General features: G+C 45.5%; 1 protein-coding gene across 2 annotated transcripts in view; it reads left to right on the top strand.

Annotated features, from left to right (window-relative positions):
• The window catches only part of csmd1b (CUB and Sushi multiple domains 1b), a 288,049-nt gene that overhangs the window by 268,740 nt on the left and 5,257 nt on the right, over positions 1–14,052 (top strand). For both annotated transcript variants that reach the window (XM_076974689.1, XM_076974688.1), the window contains exons 55-68: positions 2,023–2,211; positions 2,543–2,716; positions 3,197–3,379; positions 5,427–5,603; positions 5,920–6,099; positions 9,269–9,442; positions 10,297–10,470; positions 10,576–10,649; positions 10,804–10,915; positions 11,729–11,908; positions 12,322–12,381; positions 12,958–13,119; positions 13,514–13,626; positions 13,809–13,896. In XM_076974689.1, the coding sequence (XP_076830804.1) occupies positions 2,023–2,211; positions 2,543–2,716; positions 3,197–3,379; positions 5,427–5,603; positions 5,920–6,099; positions 9,269–9,442; positions 10,297–10,470; positions 10,576–10,649; positions 10,804–10,915; positions 11,729–11,908; positions 12,322–12,381; positions 12,958–13,119; positions 13,514–13,626; positions 13,809–13,896 (2,040 nt within the window). The remainder of the gene's footprint in view (positions 1–2,022; positions 2,212–2,542; positions 2,717–3,196; positions 3,380–5,426; positions 5,604–5,919; positions 6,100–9,268; positions 9,443–10,296; positions 10,471–10,575; positions 10,650–10,803; positions 10,916–11,728; positions 11,909–12,321; positions 12,382–12,957; positions 13,120–13,513; positions 13,627–13,808; positions 13,897–14,052) is intronic.

The following is a 14,052-nucleotide window of genomic DNA, read 5'->3' as shown; positions in this document are numbered from 1 at the left end:
CAGCGTGTTGGAAGCGTGACTCGCCACAACGTATTGCAAGACCGGCTAATTGAAATTGTTTTCATGCAATGAATTTAGAAAGGAAGGTGTCTCTTTCCGAATGTGTCTTAGTTCTGGAACGTGTCTTAGTTCTGGAACGTGTCTTAGTTCTGGAACGTATCTTAGTTCTGGAACGTATCTTAGTACTGGAACGTGTCTTAGTACTGGAACGTGTCTTAGTACTGGAACGTGTCTTAGTACTGGAACGTGTCTTAGTTCTGGAACGTGTCTTAGTTCTGGAACGTGTCTTAGTACTGGAACATATCTTAGTACTGGAACGTATCTTAGTACTGGAACATATCTTAGTTCTGGAACGTGTCTTAGTTCTGGAATGTATCTTAGTTCTGGAACGTATCTTAGTACTGGAACGTGTCTTAGTACTGGAACGTGTCTTAGTACTGGAACATATCTTAGTACTGGAACGTGTCTTAGTTCTGGAACGTGTCTTAGTACTGGAACGTGTCTTAGTTCTGGAATGTGTCTTAGTTCTGGAATGTGTCAGTTCTGGAACGTGTCTTAGTACTGGAACGTGTCTTAGTACTGGAACGTGTCTTAGTTCTGGAACATGTCTTAGTTCTGGAACATGTCTTAGTACTGGAACGTGTCTTAGTACTGGAACGTGTCTTAGTTCTGGAATGTGCCACAGTTGTCAGCAGAATTACTTAGATGACCATCTTCATGTGTTTTAGTGTGAGTTAGCTCTGACAGTTTGGCCAGCTATACATGTTTTGGTTTAAGCTCTGTCATTTCATGTTGTGATCATACTTGAATGGATTTAAATTGTTTTGTGCTGTATTTATATGCTTTCAAATCTTTCATGGTGTCAGGGCCCTAGTTAAAATTCTGTTCAGTTTTGTTGCGTGTGTTATATAAAATAAAATAGATAAAAAATACCAAGTAGGAATTGAGAACACATTATTTAAAAGTATCGGAGGTAAACACAGCATAGAAAGTGGTTTGACATTTAATCAAAGGTGATTTTCTCCATATGCACGGAAATAAATGCATAGTTGTTGCATGTTTGTGGGAATTTGCATTCCAAAGCACCTGCCCCTCTAGCAATGAAGAATGGAGAGATGGTGTCAGCCAGAGACAGAGGGGATCACTTTCTAAAGCCTCCTTTTGAAAACAGTCAAGACTGGGTTTGACTGAAATGATTTTAACGGTCTCCCGTGCACAACTCCTGCTGTTCTGCCTCTTGTGCCGTGTCCCGCACCTCCACCTCCTCCACCACTTCTACCTCCTCCACCACCTCCACCTCCTCCACCACCACCACCACCACCACCACCTCCTCCACCACTTCTACCTCCTCCACCACCTCCTCCACCACCTCTACCTCCTCCACCACTTCTACCTCCTCCACCACTACCACCACCACCTCTACCTCCTCCACCACTTCTACCTCCTCCACCTCCTCCACCACCACCACCTCTACCTCCTCCACCACTTCTACCTCCTCCACCTCCACCACCACCTCTAACTCCTCCACCACTTCTACCTCCTCCACCACCACCTCTAACTCCTCCACCACTTCTACCTCCTCCACCACCACCTCCTCCACCACCTCTACCTCCTCCACCACCTCCACCACCACCTCCTCCACCACCACCTCTACCTCCTCCACCACTTCTACCTCCTCCACCACCTCCACCACCACCTCCACCACCACCACCTCTACCTCCTCCTCCACCTCCACCACCTCTACCTCCACCACCACCTCCTCCTCCTCCACCACCACCACCTCCTCCACCACCTTCACCTCCTCCACCACCTCTACCTTCTCCACCACTTCTACCTCCTCCTCCTCCTCCTCTACCTCCTCCACCATTTCTACCTCCTCCACCACCTCCTCCTCCTCCACCACCTCTACCTCCACCACCACCTCCTCCTACTCCTCCTCCACCTCCTCTTCCTCCTTCGTTCCACATTAAGCATCTGCTTTGTTTGTGATTCCTTCTTGTCCTTCTCCTTTGCCCCCCGTAGTGGTGAACTGCTCAGATCCGGGCTTCGTGGAGAACGCCGTACGCCACTCACCACAGCGTTACCCCGAGAGCTTCGGCTACGGCCACGCCGTCATGTACCACTGCAAGCGCGGATTCTGTCTGCTCGGCTCAGCCGTGCTCACCTGTCAGCCCAACGGCTTGTGGGACCGATCGCTTCCTAAATGCCTTCGTGAGTAATATCACACCCCCCACCCCACTTCCCAGCACCCCACCGCCCCTACGCACGCTCATCGGAGACGGGGCATTTGGGAATAGCAGGAAATGTGGAATGACTTGATGCGACTTTATATGACAAAGTGAAGGTCGTATTGAAGAATGGCGATATTTAAATGGGACATCGTGTCAGTTTCTGAGTGGACTTGAATGCGATGTTTGCCAGGCTAGACCACACACTAAGTGTCCTGACTGTAGACGTTTTCGTGGTGTTGTTCTGAGGAGCCCCGCCCCTTCCCTTCCCCTTGCCTTCCTCCAGTCACGCTCCTCTTCCTCCGCCCCCGCAGCCATATCCTGCGGAGACCCAGGCACGCCGCCCTTAGCCACGTTCTCGGGAAGGAAGTTCACCAACGGCGCCGTGGTGCACTACTCGTGCAGCCAAGGCCGTGCGCTGGTGGGAAATGCCACGCGCCAGTGCCAGGAGGATGGGCGCTGGAGCGGCTCGCCGCCCTACTGCTCAGGTACCCGGAGCGCATCGGGGACACGGCTCTGTCCGGTTCCGTCCGTACCGCGCCGCTCGCTGGCCGCGGGCCTCCCACCGCCTCACACAGCGGCTACGGTGGAGGCCCGAGCAGCCGGCGGCGTTTCCACTATTAACGATCCACGGCGCAGGTGCCCGATCTGCCCCCCTGTTGATCTACTCTAATGGGGAGTTTAGGCCCAACCCAGATCTGTCACACCTCATTTATCAAAGGGGTTCCAGAGTCTTGGAATTTAGAAGATCTAGACCTAAACTCCGCTGTAGGTAAATCTCTGGGGTCTTGGTTTGGGCACCTGCTTAGCAGCTCGGTTGGAACTGCTCGTACATCTTTCCGAACACACTGCAGATGTATCCCTGCTTTCCAATAAAACTCCGTATATATATTCCAGTTCCGTATAGACGTTGCTAGGTAAACGGCGGAAGCTTCTGCTTTTGAAACAACAGGATCCGTGCATTGCAGGTGGCAGTCCGGGCTTTTGCGGAGACCCTGGAGTCCCGCCACACGGCTCGCGGCTGGGGGAGGAGTTCCGGCTGCGTAGTCTGCTGCGGTTCACGTGCGAGGCCGGCTACACGCTGGTGGGCTCATCGGAGCGCACGTGCCTGCAGAACGGCTCGTGGAGTGGCACCCAGCCCGTGTGTGAGGGTGAGTGGGGCGTCAGAGGAGGGCGTACACACACCGCTGCCTAACACAGCCAAATAGCACTGCTCCCCCTGCAAAACGTGACTACACATTCAAGCTTACTTCATGCACGCCTGTTTACCTTACTGCCTGCATACAATGGTCCACTATAGAAGCTCGGTAAAACTAGATTAGAGGTTTGCCTCCATAGAGACTTTTTGCCAAGTCTAATAGGTATAAGCTAATTTTCCAGCAAGTAGGTATCACACACAAAACAAAGCACCCCCCAAAAAACAAAGCACCTTTAGGTACCGCAGTAGCACTTAAAATAGTTAAAATGTGAAATTGACAGCTGCCCTGCAGAATATGGTCGGTGTTTCTCAACTCTCCAGTCCACGGGGAGCGGCGGGCAGTCCGAGGGCTGTATCCCCCCTTCCACACACACGGACTGAGCCATTAAGCCATGGACCAAACGCACTAGGAGGTGGCTGAGAGCAAAAATGTGGAACCAGGCAGACTGGACTAAGAAACACTGACCTAAATGGAAAAAAAAAATCTCCCACAGTAAAGCTTTACTAAAAATCCCTTGTCATGTCTTTGGTAAACCGCTGTGCTAAGCAACCCTCAGGACAGACACTAGCATGTAGTGTGAATGTAGTCTTTATTAAAAACAAATCCATCCACCACAACCAGCTCTTGTCTTCGAGGTGATTTACTCCTTTGTTTGTTTTCGCTGCTAGACCGAGTACAATAAGGCCATGGCTTGTGTACATGAGATCAATAAGATGCATTATTTAGAGGCCAGTCATAATTGAGAAAGGGGCTTTAACGGCTGCTTTAAGGGAGTCCAGACAGATTGGTGCAGTGGGGGCTGCTGAACTGTCTTGGGGATACAAATAACACTGCCCAGGTACTAAATGTAAATTCTTGGGCACGGGGGAGGCAGTAACCTCCTGCCTTTCGGAAATAACTACATAGAGCTAGAAAATATATCTGCCCATGACAGACCCCTTCTACCAAGATTTCATTAACTCTTTATTGAATCGTTTTTTTCTTTATTTATTAAAGTGGCTGTGTTTATAGTGAGTGAGCAGAGGCAGGGGTCAGTTTGGTTTCAGGGAGGCCATCGGAGGGAAATGATACACCAGCACTGATTGCAGTAATGATTATGCTGATTAAGATGAACAATCTCGAGAGATTAGGACTCAAGACATGTACTCTGTGATTGATATGAATTGGGTTGCACATCATTGTTAGTGGAAGCAGCCTCTGTCACAAGCATGCGACTGAGTTGTGAAGCATGTTATTTGTTAAACATGGAGTATATAGTATTGTATATAGTGTTAAAGATCTTTTTCTCAAAGCATTCATTAAACATTATTTGTTTGTGCAACTGTTGTGTGTGTAGGAAACAATGTGCTTTTTTCAAATTTATGAGAGTATTATACCAGTGTCTGTGTAAGAGCACATTTTCACACTTCAGGCTTCAGAGATCTTCAAATCTGGAGTTATTTAAGGGATCGTCTCTAATAAGCTTGCGGGTCTAATGTGTTTAATTACAGTAACAACTCTTTTCCCAAAATACCACAAATCACTTTCCATAAGTCTCCAATTAGATTAAATGTATTTCATGATGATGATAATTCCAAGCATTTTCTCAGATAGCTGACCTGTTTTTTTCTTTACTGGGCTGTCTGGACCTGGAAAACCATGGCAACACAGAAAGATTCAAATATTTTATAAAGCTGCTCAGTGAACAGTGTCAGACATGCTAGGTGCATCATATTCATTATGACAAGGTCAGTAAAGATGACTTTATGGTACACCAAAGAAATAAGATTCAATTATCTGAGGTCCAACTGTCCGTGGAACTCTGTCATAGGCTCCTTGAATAAGCAGCATCCCTATGTTATCCAAAAGGCAGCTTTAAGTTTTTTAAGGTTCTGGCTGTTCACATTGCAAGTTCCTCCAAACATTTCTCCTGCTATATTTGAAAATGTGTCAATACCTGAAGACTACTTTGAGGGGACCTTCTGCATCGAGGCGCTAACATTTGCTCTGCCTCCCTCAGCCGTGTCCTGCGGGAACCCCGGGACGCCAGCTTTCTCCAGGATCGTCTTCAGCGACGGCATGCTGTTCTCCAGTTCGGTAACGTACGCATGCTGGGAGGGTTACAAGACGTCCGGCCTCACCACTCGCCACTGCACCACCAACGGCACCTGGACTGGCTCCGCCCCCGACTGCACCGGTCAGAGACAACTCTGATTGGCTAACTCTGAATGACAGCCAACTGCCAGCCTTAGCAAAATGCAAATGACACGAGGCTAATTGGTGCCTACAGGCTTCTGTTTGCTGTAAGCTGTGTCAGAATGCTCAAGCAAACTATTCATTGAAGTGCTGACATTAAATAAATGTGAAGGGCCACCCATTAGCATTGTACAGATTCCTAATCAGTGGCTAATTGCTGACTGCTAGCTCAAATAATTGTTAGCTGCATTAGCATGTTTGGTCAAGCTTGTACGTTCGAGGCGCCCCACCAACAGAACGTGTCATATTTGTTTCAGTCATCAGCTGCGGAGATCCAGGTCCCATCGCCAATGGCGTTTATATGGGGAATGAATTTACCTTCAACAAGACCGTACGCTACCGTTGTAACCCCGGCTACGTTATGGAACCTCCAGGGTTATACATGCTCCAGTGCTCAAAAGATGGCACTTGGAACCAGACCAAACCCAGCTGCAGAGGTAAAAATATATATATATATATATATTATTTACTTATTTATTTGTTTGTACATATGTACCATTCATACCATTCAAGAAATGCATTATTTTCATTATATTACTGAGGTGATGTTATATTACAACTGAACCAGAATGTCCTGTTAACACTAGGAGGGTTTATCCTGTTAACACTAGGAGGGTTCATCTTGTTAAAACTAGGAGGGTTCATCCTGTTAAAACTAGGAGGGTTTATCCTGTTAAAACTAGGAGGGTTTATCTTGTTAACGCTAGGAGGGTTTATCTTGTTAACACGAGGAGGGTTTATCCTGTTAACACTAGGAGGGTTTATCCTGTTAACACTAGGAGGGTTTATCCTGTTAACACTAGGAGGGTTTATCCTGTTAACACTAGGAGGGTTTATCCTGTTAACACTAGGAGGGTTTATCCTGTTAACACTTGGAGGGTTTATCCTGTTAACACTTGGAGGGTTTATCCTGTTAACACTAGGAGGGTTTATCCTGTTAACACTTGGAGGGTTTATCCTGTTAACACTTGGAGGGTTTTTTCCTGTTAACACGAGGAGGGTTTATCTTGTTAACACGAGGAGGGTTTATCCTGTTAACACGAGGAGGGTTTATCTTGTTAACACTAGGAGGGTTTATCCTGTTAACACTTGGAGGGTTTATCCTGTTAACACTAGGAGGGTTTATCTTGTTAACACTAGGAGGGTTTATCTATATATATACACATATATATAGATTATTATATATATACATACATACACACACACACACACACACACACACACACACACGCGCGCTTTATTGCCAAAAGTATTCACTCACCTTCCTTGACTCAAAGTGACCACCCATTCCTAATCCATAGGGTTCAATATGATGTTGCTCCAACCTTTGCAGCTAGAACAGCTTCAATTCTTCTGGGAAGGCTGTCTACAATGTTTAGTGTTTATGGGGATTTTTGACCATTCTTCCAGAAGTGCATTTGTGAGGTCACATACTGATGTTGGATGAGAAGGCCTGGCTCTCAGTCTCCTCTCTAATTCATCCCAAAGGTCTTCTATTAGGTTGAGGTCAGGACTCTGTGCAGACCAGTCAAGTTCATCCACACCAGAACTTGCTTTATGCACTGGTGCAGTCATAGCTCCAAACAGTTCCCACAAAGTTGGGAGTAAGGAATTGTCCAAAATGTCTTGGTATGCTGAAGCATTCAGAGTTCCTTTCACTGGAATTAAGGGACCAAGCCCAGCTCCTGAAAAACAACCCCACACCATAATCCCCCCTCCACCAAACTTTACACTTGGCACAATGCAGTCAGACAAGTACCGTTCTCCTGGCAACCGCCAAACCCAGACGCATCCATCAGATTGCCAGATGGAATACACACGATTCGTCACTCCAGAGAACGCACCTCCATTGCTCTAGAGTCCAGTGGCTTCACACCACTGCATCCGACACTTTGCATTTCACTTGGTGATGTATAGCTTGGATCGACCATGAAAACCCATTCCATAAAGTTCTCTGCACACTGTTCTTGAGCTAATCTGAAGGCCACATGAATGGATGTCTGTAGTGACTCTGCAGAAAGTTGGTGACCTCTTCACACAATGTGCTTCAGCATCCGCTGACCCGCTCTGTCAGTTTACGTGTCCTACCATGCTGTCGTTCCCAAACACGTTCCCAAACACAGCTGACAGTTTACACAGGGGGCATCCTATCTCAGATCCACGCTGGAATTCACTGAGCTCCTGAGAGCGATCCATTCTTTCACAAATGTTGAGTGCTTAATGTTGTACACCTGTGGCCATGGAAGTGATTGGAACACCTGATTGGATGGGTGAGCGAATATCTTTGGCAATATAGTGTTTGTGTGTGTGTATATAATAATAATAATAATCTTTATTTGTATAGCACCTTTCATACATACATGTAACTCAAATTGCTTTACAGTATAAATAAAAGAAACATTAAAAGGAGATAAGACAAAGACAAAAAGAAAATGTTAAAAGAAATTAAAGATAAAAATATTAAAATAACATAAAAAGTAAAAGTGAAGTAAGATAATAAAAAGTAAAGTAAATAAGATAAAACTATTAAGATTAAGAGTTTCTTAACTAAAAGCGGATCTAAACAGGAATGTTTTGAGACTGCTCTTAAAACTATGCAGGGATGAAATGCCTCTGAGCTATATATATATATATATATATATATATATATATATATATATATATATATATATATAGAGAGAGAGAGAGAGAGAGAGAGAGAGAGAGAGTGAGAGAGAGACTTTAGCGTACAGAGCGTACATAATAACAATATTAGCAATAATAGCAACCGTTTCATTTCTAAACTAGCAGTTCCCATTCATTCTTACGTGAGAGATCACTTTGACAGGGTAACATGGTTTGGTGTATTTCGAGGCTTTGGTTAAGATTGTAAGAAAGAAACTCTGATCTCACGCCGTCTGTGACGTCATCCACTTTTCTGCTGTATTCTTGCATGTTCAGATTTAGAATTGACAGTGGAATCAGAAACCGCTACACATAATGGCACAAACAATGGGCCAGGAGCGCTGTTTAAAGTCTAAATATCACAACGCCAAACTGGAGTTACTGGCATCTCCACATCAAAAGCCTCCTTAGATCTTACTTGAGTTCCATCTCAGGCTTTTCTCCACCTTCCCTGCAGCAAGTGGGATTATTCACTTACTTGCACTGAAGGGATGTTACCTGTGAAATGTGTAAGATCTCTGTTATCAGATGTCTGGCTTGAATGGCATCAGGCGCAGACGATATCGTCTCTTAAGGACCGGGCCCGGACTGCTCTGGAGACGTCAGACGCGTTGCTCAGCATCAGAAATGCAGTGCGCGCTTCTCTCGAGAGAGGTGGATCGAGGGAGTCATTTTAGTTAATCATCACTTTCCATTTCCATTTGATTCAAAAAAACTCACGTCCTCCCCTTTGCAAATAGAACATAATGATCAAAGGGGGGGGGGGGGGGGGGGATAAACAGATTTTAAAGCCCTTGTGTCGGTGCTGTTTGCTTTTAGACCTGTCGCTTTCAGAACCTGTGAGAAGGTCTGCATTGACGTTATGGGCCTGCTCTTTTAGGGCATGATGATGATGACGTTGACGACCACCATGGTGATGATAATGTCCATTTTCGCCCACAGTCATCATGTGCGGCCAGCCTCCTGCCGTCCGCTACGGGAAAGTGGAGGGCTCCGACCTGCAGTGGGGCTCCAGTGTTGCCTACAGCTGCTTGGATGGGTATCAGTTGTCCTCAGCGGGAGTACTCGCGTGCGAGGGGAACGGAACATGGCGCGGCGACGTCCCCCAGTGTTTGCGTAAGTGACGGGTTCTCTCTGGGAGAAAACGCAAGTGCCATTCTCACATGAGAGTGGAAAGCCTATATGTGATTTTGTTTTTCAAGCACAGAGCATGCTGTCATTTTTGAGAGGACAGCCCTATCAGTAGTCCTGAAGGCTTAACCAATTCCCCTGTTGTAGTTCAGTAAGAAGCTGCGTTGGAGTTGTAAATTTCTCTGTACAAAGATGTGCTATGATTATAAATGATGAAAAACAATGTTTTTTATGAAGTTTGGTTTAAAACACTGCAGAATTCCTTTTTACTTTGAAGTCTTAAGTTATTTAACTTCAAACAATGGGGTTTCATTGAAGGTGTGAAGCTACAAAGGTCAACTGCTTCTTTTCTGTGTTCATGTACTTAAACTATTTTTTCCTCTAAGTTGTGTTGTGTTATTGTACCAATGCAATGGATATTGGGCACTTTAGAGAACTGCTGGATGTTTTGATGGATCATAAAATTGTTTTGACATTTGCAATATGAGTGTCAACATATCCCAAATATATCCTTCAGCTAGCTTTGACTGTCTGCATGTACCAGCCGATATACAAAGTGTACGACCCCAGTGTGTTGCTGGAGCCTGCAGGTTTTGATTGTACGCCTTTGACATACTGCCAGAGGTAATACAAAAAAATCCATGTGAAAAGTACCAGGAAACCTTACGCCCTGAATGTGTTATTGTCTGCCACCTCCATGAGAGAGCTGGGCCAAGCCAGTAAGAGTTCTCAAAGCACAGATTTACCTGGAAGTAAATCTACCAACAAATGTGTGTGTGTTTGTGAAAGTTAAAGATACCATAGATCACGGAGTGATGTGCTTTATGTCCTGTGTTCAGCTGTCTTGTGTGGAGACCCAGGCACCCCTGCAGAAGGTTACAGAGAGGGGAGCCAGTTTATCTACAAGTCCGAGGTGGCATTCTACTGCCGCTCGCCGCACCTGCTGGTGGGCTCCTCCAGAAGGACCTGCCAGGAGGACGGTTCCTGGAGTGGCATCCAGCCGTCCTGCATCGGTGTGTAATTATCAGCCTTCAGACCATGGTGATATATACAAGCTTTTAACCGCATAGGGTAGTGGGCATTCAGCTCTGTGATGGAGATGAACAATGTGATTGTAGATCCAGCGTTCAATGCATGCAGAGATCCTGGAACTCCTGCATATGGAATCCCTCTTCAGGCTCCAGGATTTGAGGTAAGGGGTTTGAGTTTCTGGAGCTGGGTGGATTCTTGGGGCAACTTTTGTGAAGAGCTGTCCCTTAAAGATTTCTCTTAAAGATGTGTCATAATTGTGTTGGTCGTCTCCAAATACGGTCTGACGACCCTTGATGGTTTTATGATTTTTCTAGGTGGGAAGTAAAGTTTTCTTCCGATGCCGAAAGAATTATCACATACTAGGCTCAACAACCAGAACGTGCCTGGAAAATTTGACTTGGAGTGGCACACAGCCCGAGTGTGTTGGTAAGCACCACTTAAAGCACCGATGTTACCACGACACCAGTGAGGAAGACATGCTTTCTGTGATCTGAAAGACAGAAAGAAAAGAATAGAGGGAGGGAGGGAGGAGAGAAGGAGAGACAAGTAAGAAGACGAATGCAAGCCGAGTGCCCAACTCAAAGGCGTGTAATTACATTCCTTCCTAGTGACTACAATGGAGCCTCGGGAGTAGATGAAAAGACAGGATGAGAGGTAGCAACTGGGCCAAAGGCTAATGTGACTTGATTTATCCCAAACCGTTGTTGTATGTAGCTTGCCAAGTGTGGCGATGTAAATGTTCTCCAGAACACTTGAGCTCAAGTGCCGTTAGCTGCTGATTTTGTCTAAAAGTTGTAGGTGTAAAAATGGAAAAAAAAAAAACCCTCAAAACATGAAAAACGACGATGGCTTGTTCCAGATGGAAGCGATCACTTACTTAAAAAGGCTCATTTCTGAAAGGACAAATGTGGGGATTGCTGGTCTCAGCAGAAAGAATTAAAGTTGGCCAACTTTAAGCCTCTTGTACGCGAGTTGTAAATCCGTGGGTGAGTTTGACAGCCCGCTCGGTGAAATCCTCAGGGTTCCTTACTCTTTAAAGCCCCTTCACTGTCTGAGCCTGTGAGCATGAAGTCACGGGTCGACTAACAGCCGAGCGTGAAGACCAGGTTCACACATCGCGTCAAAAGGAGCGGCGCTTAGCGCATGCTCCGGAACCGTCCGCCCGCCACCCCCAGACGGTTCGGCCCGCAAACCACCGCCGATCCCGGCCTCATTCCTGTCGCTTCTCCTGTTGCGCAGCGCACGCCTGCCGACAGCCCGAGACGCCGGCTCACATGGATGTGAGGGCCATCGACCTGCCCACTCTGGGGTACACGCTCATGTACACGTGCCAAGACGGCTTCTTTCTGGCCGGGGGATCGGAGCACCGCACGTGCAGGCCAGATGGCAGGTGGACGGGCAAGCCTCCCGTCTGCAAAGGTACCAGCCCTCACCCACGCCACGAGACTTGGCCGAACGTTCGGGTTTAATAGAAACGTTAACCCCTAGACCGCAGGGGCAGGGCTGTCCCAGTGCTTCTGTTGAACTTAGCTAAATGAGCTCCTGACTTTTTACACTGCATAACCATGTCCTTGCCTCTTACAACTGGGAATGAATTTAGGCATTCGTTTTAGACATGTTGTTTGATTTAGGAGTGTATTAATGAATCATTTGTGGTATTTTAAAACACTAATATGATGTCAGCTATCAGACCTTCATGACGTGGCACAATCAGATATACAAATGAATAATTATTTGAGAAAATAAGACCAACACAAGCATGGATGCTTTAACTAATAGTCATTATCCCTGCACCTGCAAATGTCAACTGATCAATTATTTGTCCTGTCTAGTTGGCCCAAAAATAAACAACAAGTCAAAGGATTCTGACATCCAGAAAAACAAGATTCGAGGTGCGTAGCCTTTCCTCATCAGTGGGACACGGTACCTGTGTTTTCAATCTGGGGTTGAGGGTCCATAGAGAGACCTGACAATACCAACATCCTGCCCACACAGATGCACAATGAAGGCAGCACTACATAATAATGTAACTCTTAGAACAATGTAATGTCTTAGAAACTTTAGAAAACCTAATGTATAATATGAAAAGTCACCTTTATTTAAGTGGACATTCACTATTCGTTCAGAAGTGCACTCAGAGAGTAGTGATGTGTGATATTCCTGGAGAAAGTCTTTAAGTTTCAGGCTGTTCACGTAATGGAAATGTTTTAGATCAAACTGTGCCCTACATTTTAGCCCCATTCTCTCATTAAGAAACAGGTGGCATAGCAAACTCTGGAGACACTTCGGGGGCCCAGTTACAAACTTGATCTCTACAAGTCATATAATGTACAATTTCACCCCGAACACAAGTTCTACCAAAGCGCCTAAACACAAGTTCTACCAAAGCGCCTAACCTTTCCTTTTAAAATGGCTGAAATGTATTTGTTCTCATGTCTTTCTTCTCGTTTGCGTTCGTGTTTGTTCAGTTCCGGCAGACGTGTTCTCTTTAAACTCCGGCTGGACGGGATTCTACGAGCACCTCGGCAAAAGGCAGGCCGCCACGATAACCGTCAGTGCGTTCAACGCCTCAACAAGCAGGGTCAATGTCACTCTCCTGGAGCAAAGCGGCGTGCAGATCAAGCTTTCCGGCAAGTTCTTAGACATTGGCTAAAATTTCAAGACCCCCATATAAAGTACAGTACTGGTAAACAGAAAAAACTTACCAAACCAATGAAGCAACACAAGTGTCTGATTGTGTGCGGTCATTGATCAACATCCACAGGCTTGTTTGTAGATTCTGTCAAGTCACCAAGCTTTTACAGGGAGGACGGACAGTAACAATACTATTTATGTCAGTTATTTTGGAGCAAACATAAAGTGTGACCGAGTAGTAATCCTATTATTGTATAAAATATTTCAGTTGAACGTGTCTGATGTCCAAAAAGTTTCTTGTCTGCTTATGGACTTTGGTTTCATTTTCAAAGGGTAAATGTTAAGATCGGTATTTGTGAAAACTGTGACAGTGCTGTTCATATTGTGCAGGGACCTACAAGAAAGAGGAAAACCACCTGTTACTTAAGGTGTATCAGATAAGAGGCCCAACAGAACAGTACTTCAATAAATTCAAAAATGACAACTGGGCCATGGATGGCTATGTAAGTAGCAAAAAAAGAAAAAACTACACTGCCTGTTTTACATAAGTTGTCATTTTTAGAATTGCAGTATAACTTCTGTTTGACTCTTTATGACCAGCCTTCATAGATACTTCGTCATGCAGGAGTTGCATAAAGGTTGTTGTGTTTCTCTGACTTCTTTTAAACTCTCATTCCCAATTCAGGTGACAGCAGAGACAGAGAAGAAAATGTTTGTATACCAAGGTCATATCCACAGCAAAGATTTTGGGAAATTTCAGCTGACAAGACAAGGTAAAATGATCGCCACAGAATATAGCAGATGGCTTTTTTAAATTAAGTTTCAGTGCGGCCTCTGAATGATGAGCACTGATCTAAGAGAATTATACAGACAAAAGAGACTCTTCCTCAGAGACATTTAATCAAATGCTGGATGGAGCCTAAAGCATA

Source organism: Brachyhypopomus gauderio, chromosome 15 (genome assembly GCF_052324685.1).
Source record: "Brachyhypopomus gauderio isolate BG-103 chromosome 15, BGAUD_0.2, whole genome shotgun sequence".
Lineage (NCBI taxonomy): Eukaryota > Metazoa > Chordata > Actinopteri > Gymnotiformes > Hypopomidae > Brachyhypopomus > Brachyhypopomus gauderio.
The sequence above is the reverse complement of the archived record's forward strand: the minus strand, read 5'-3'. Positions and strand labels throughout refer to the sequence as shown.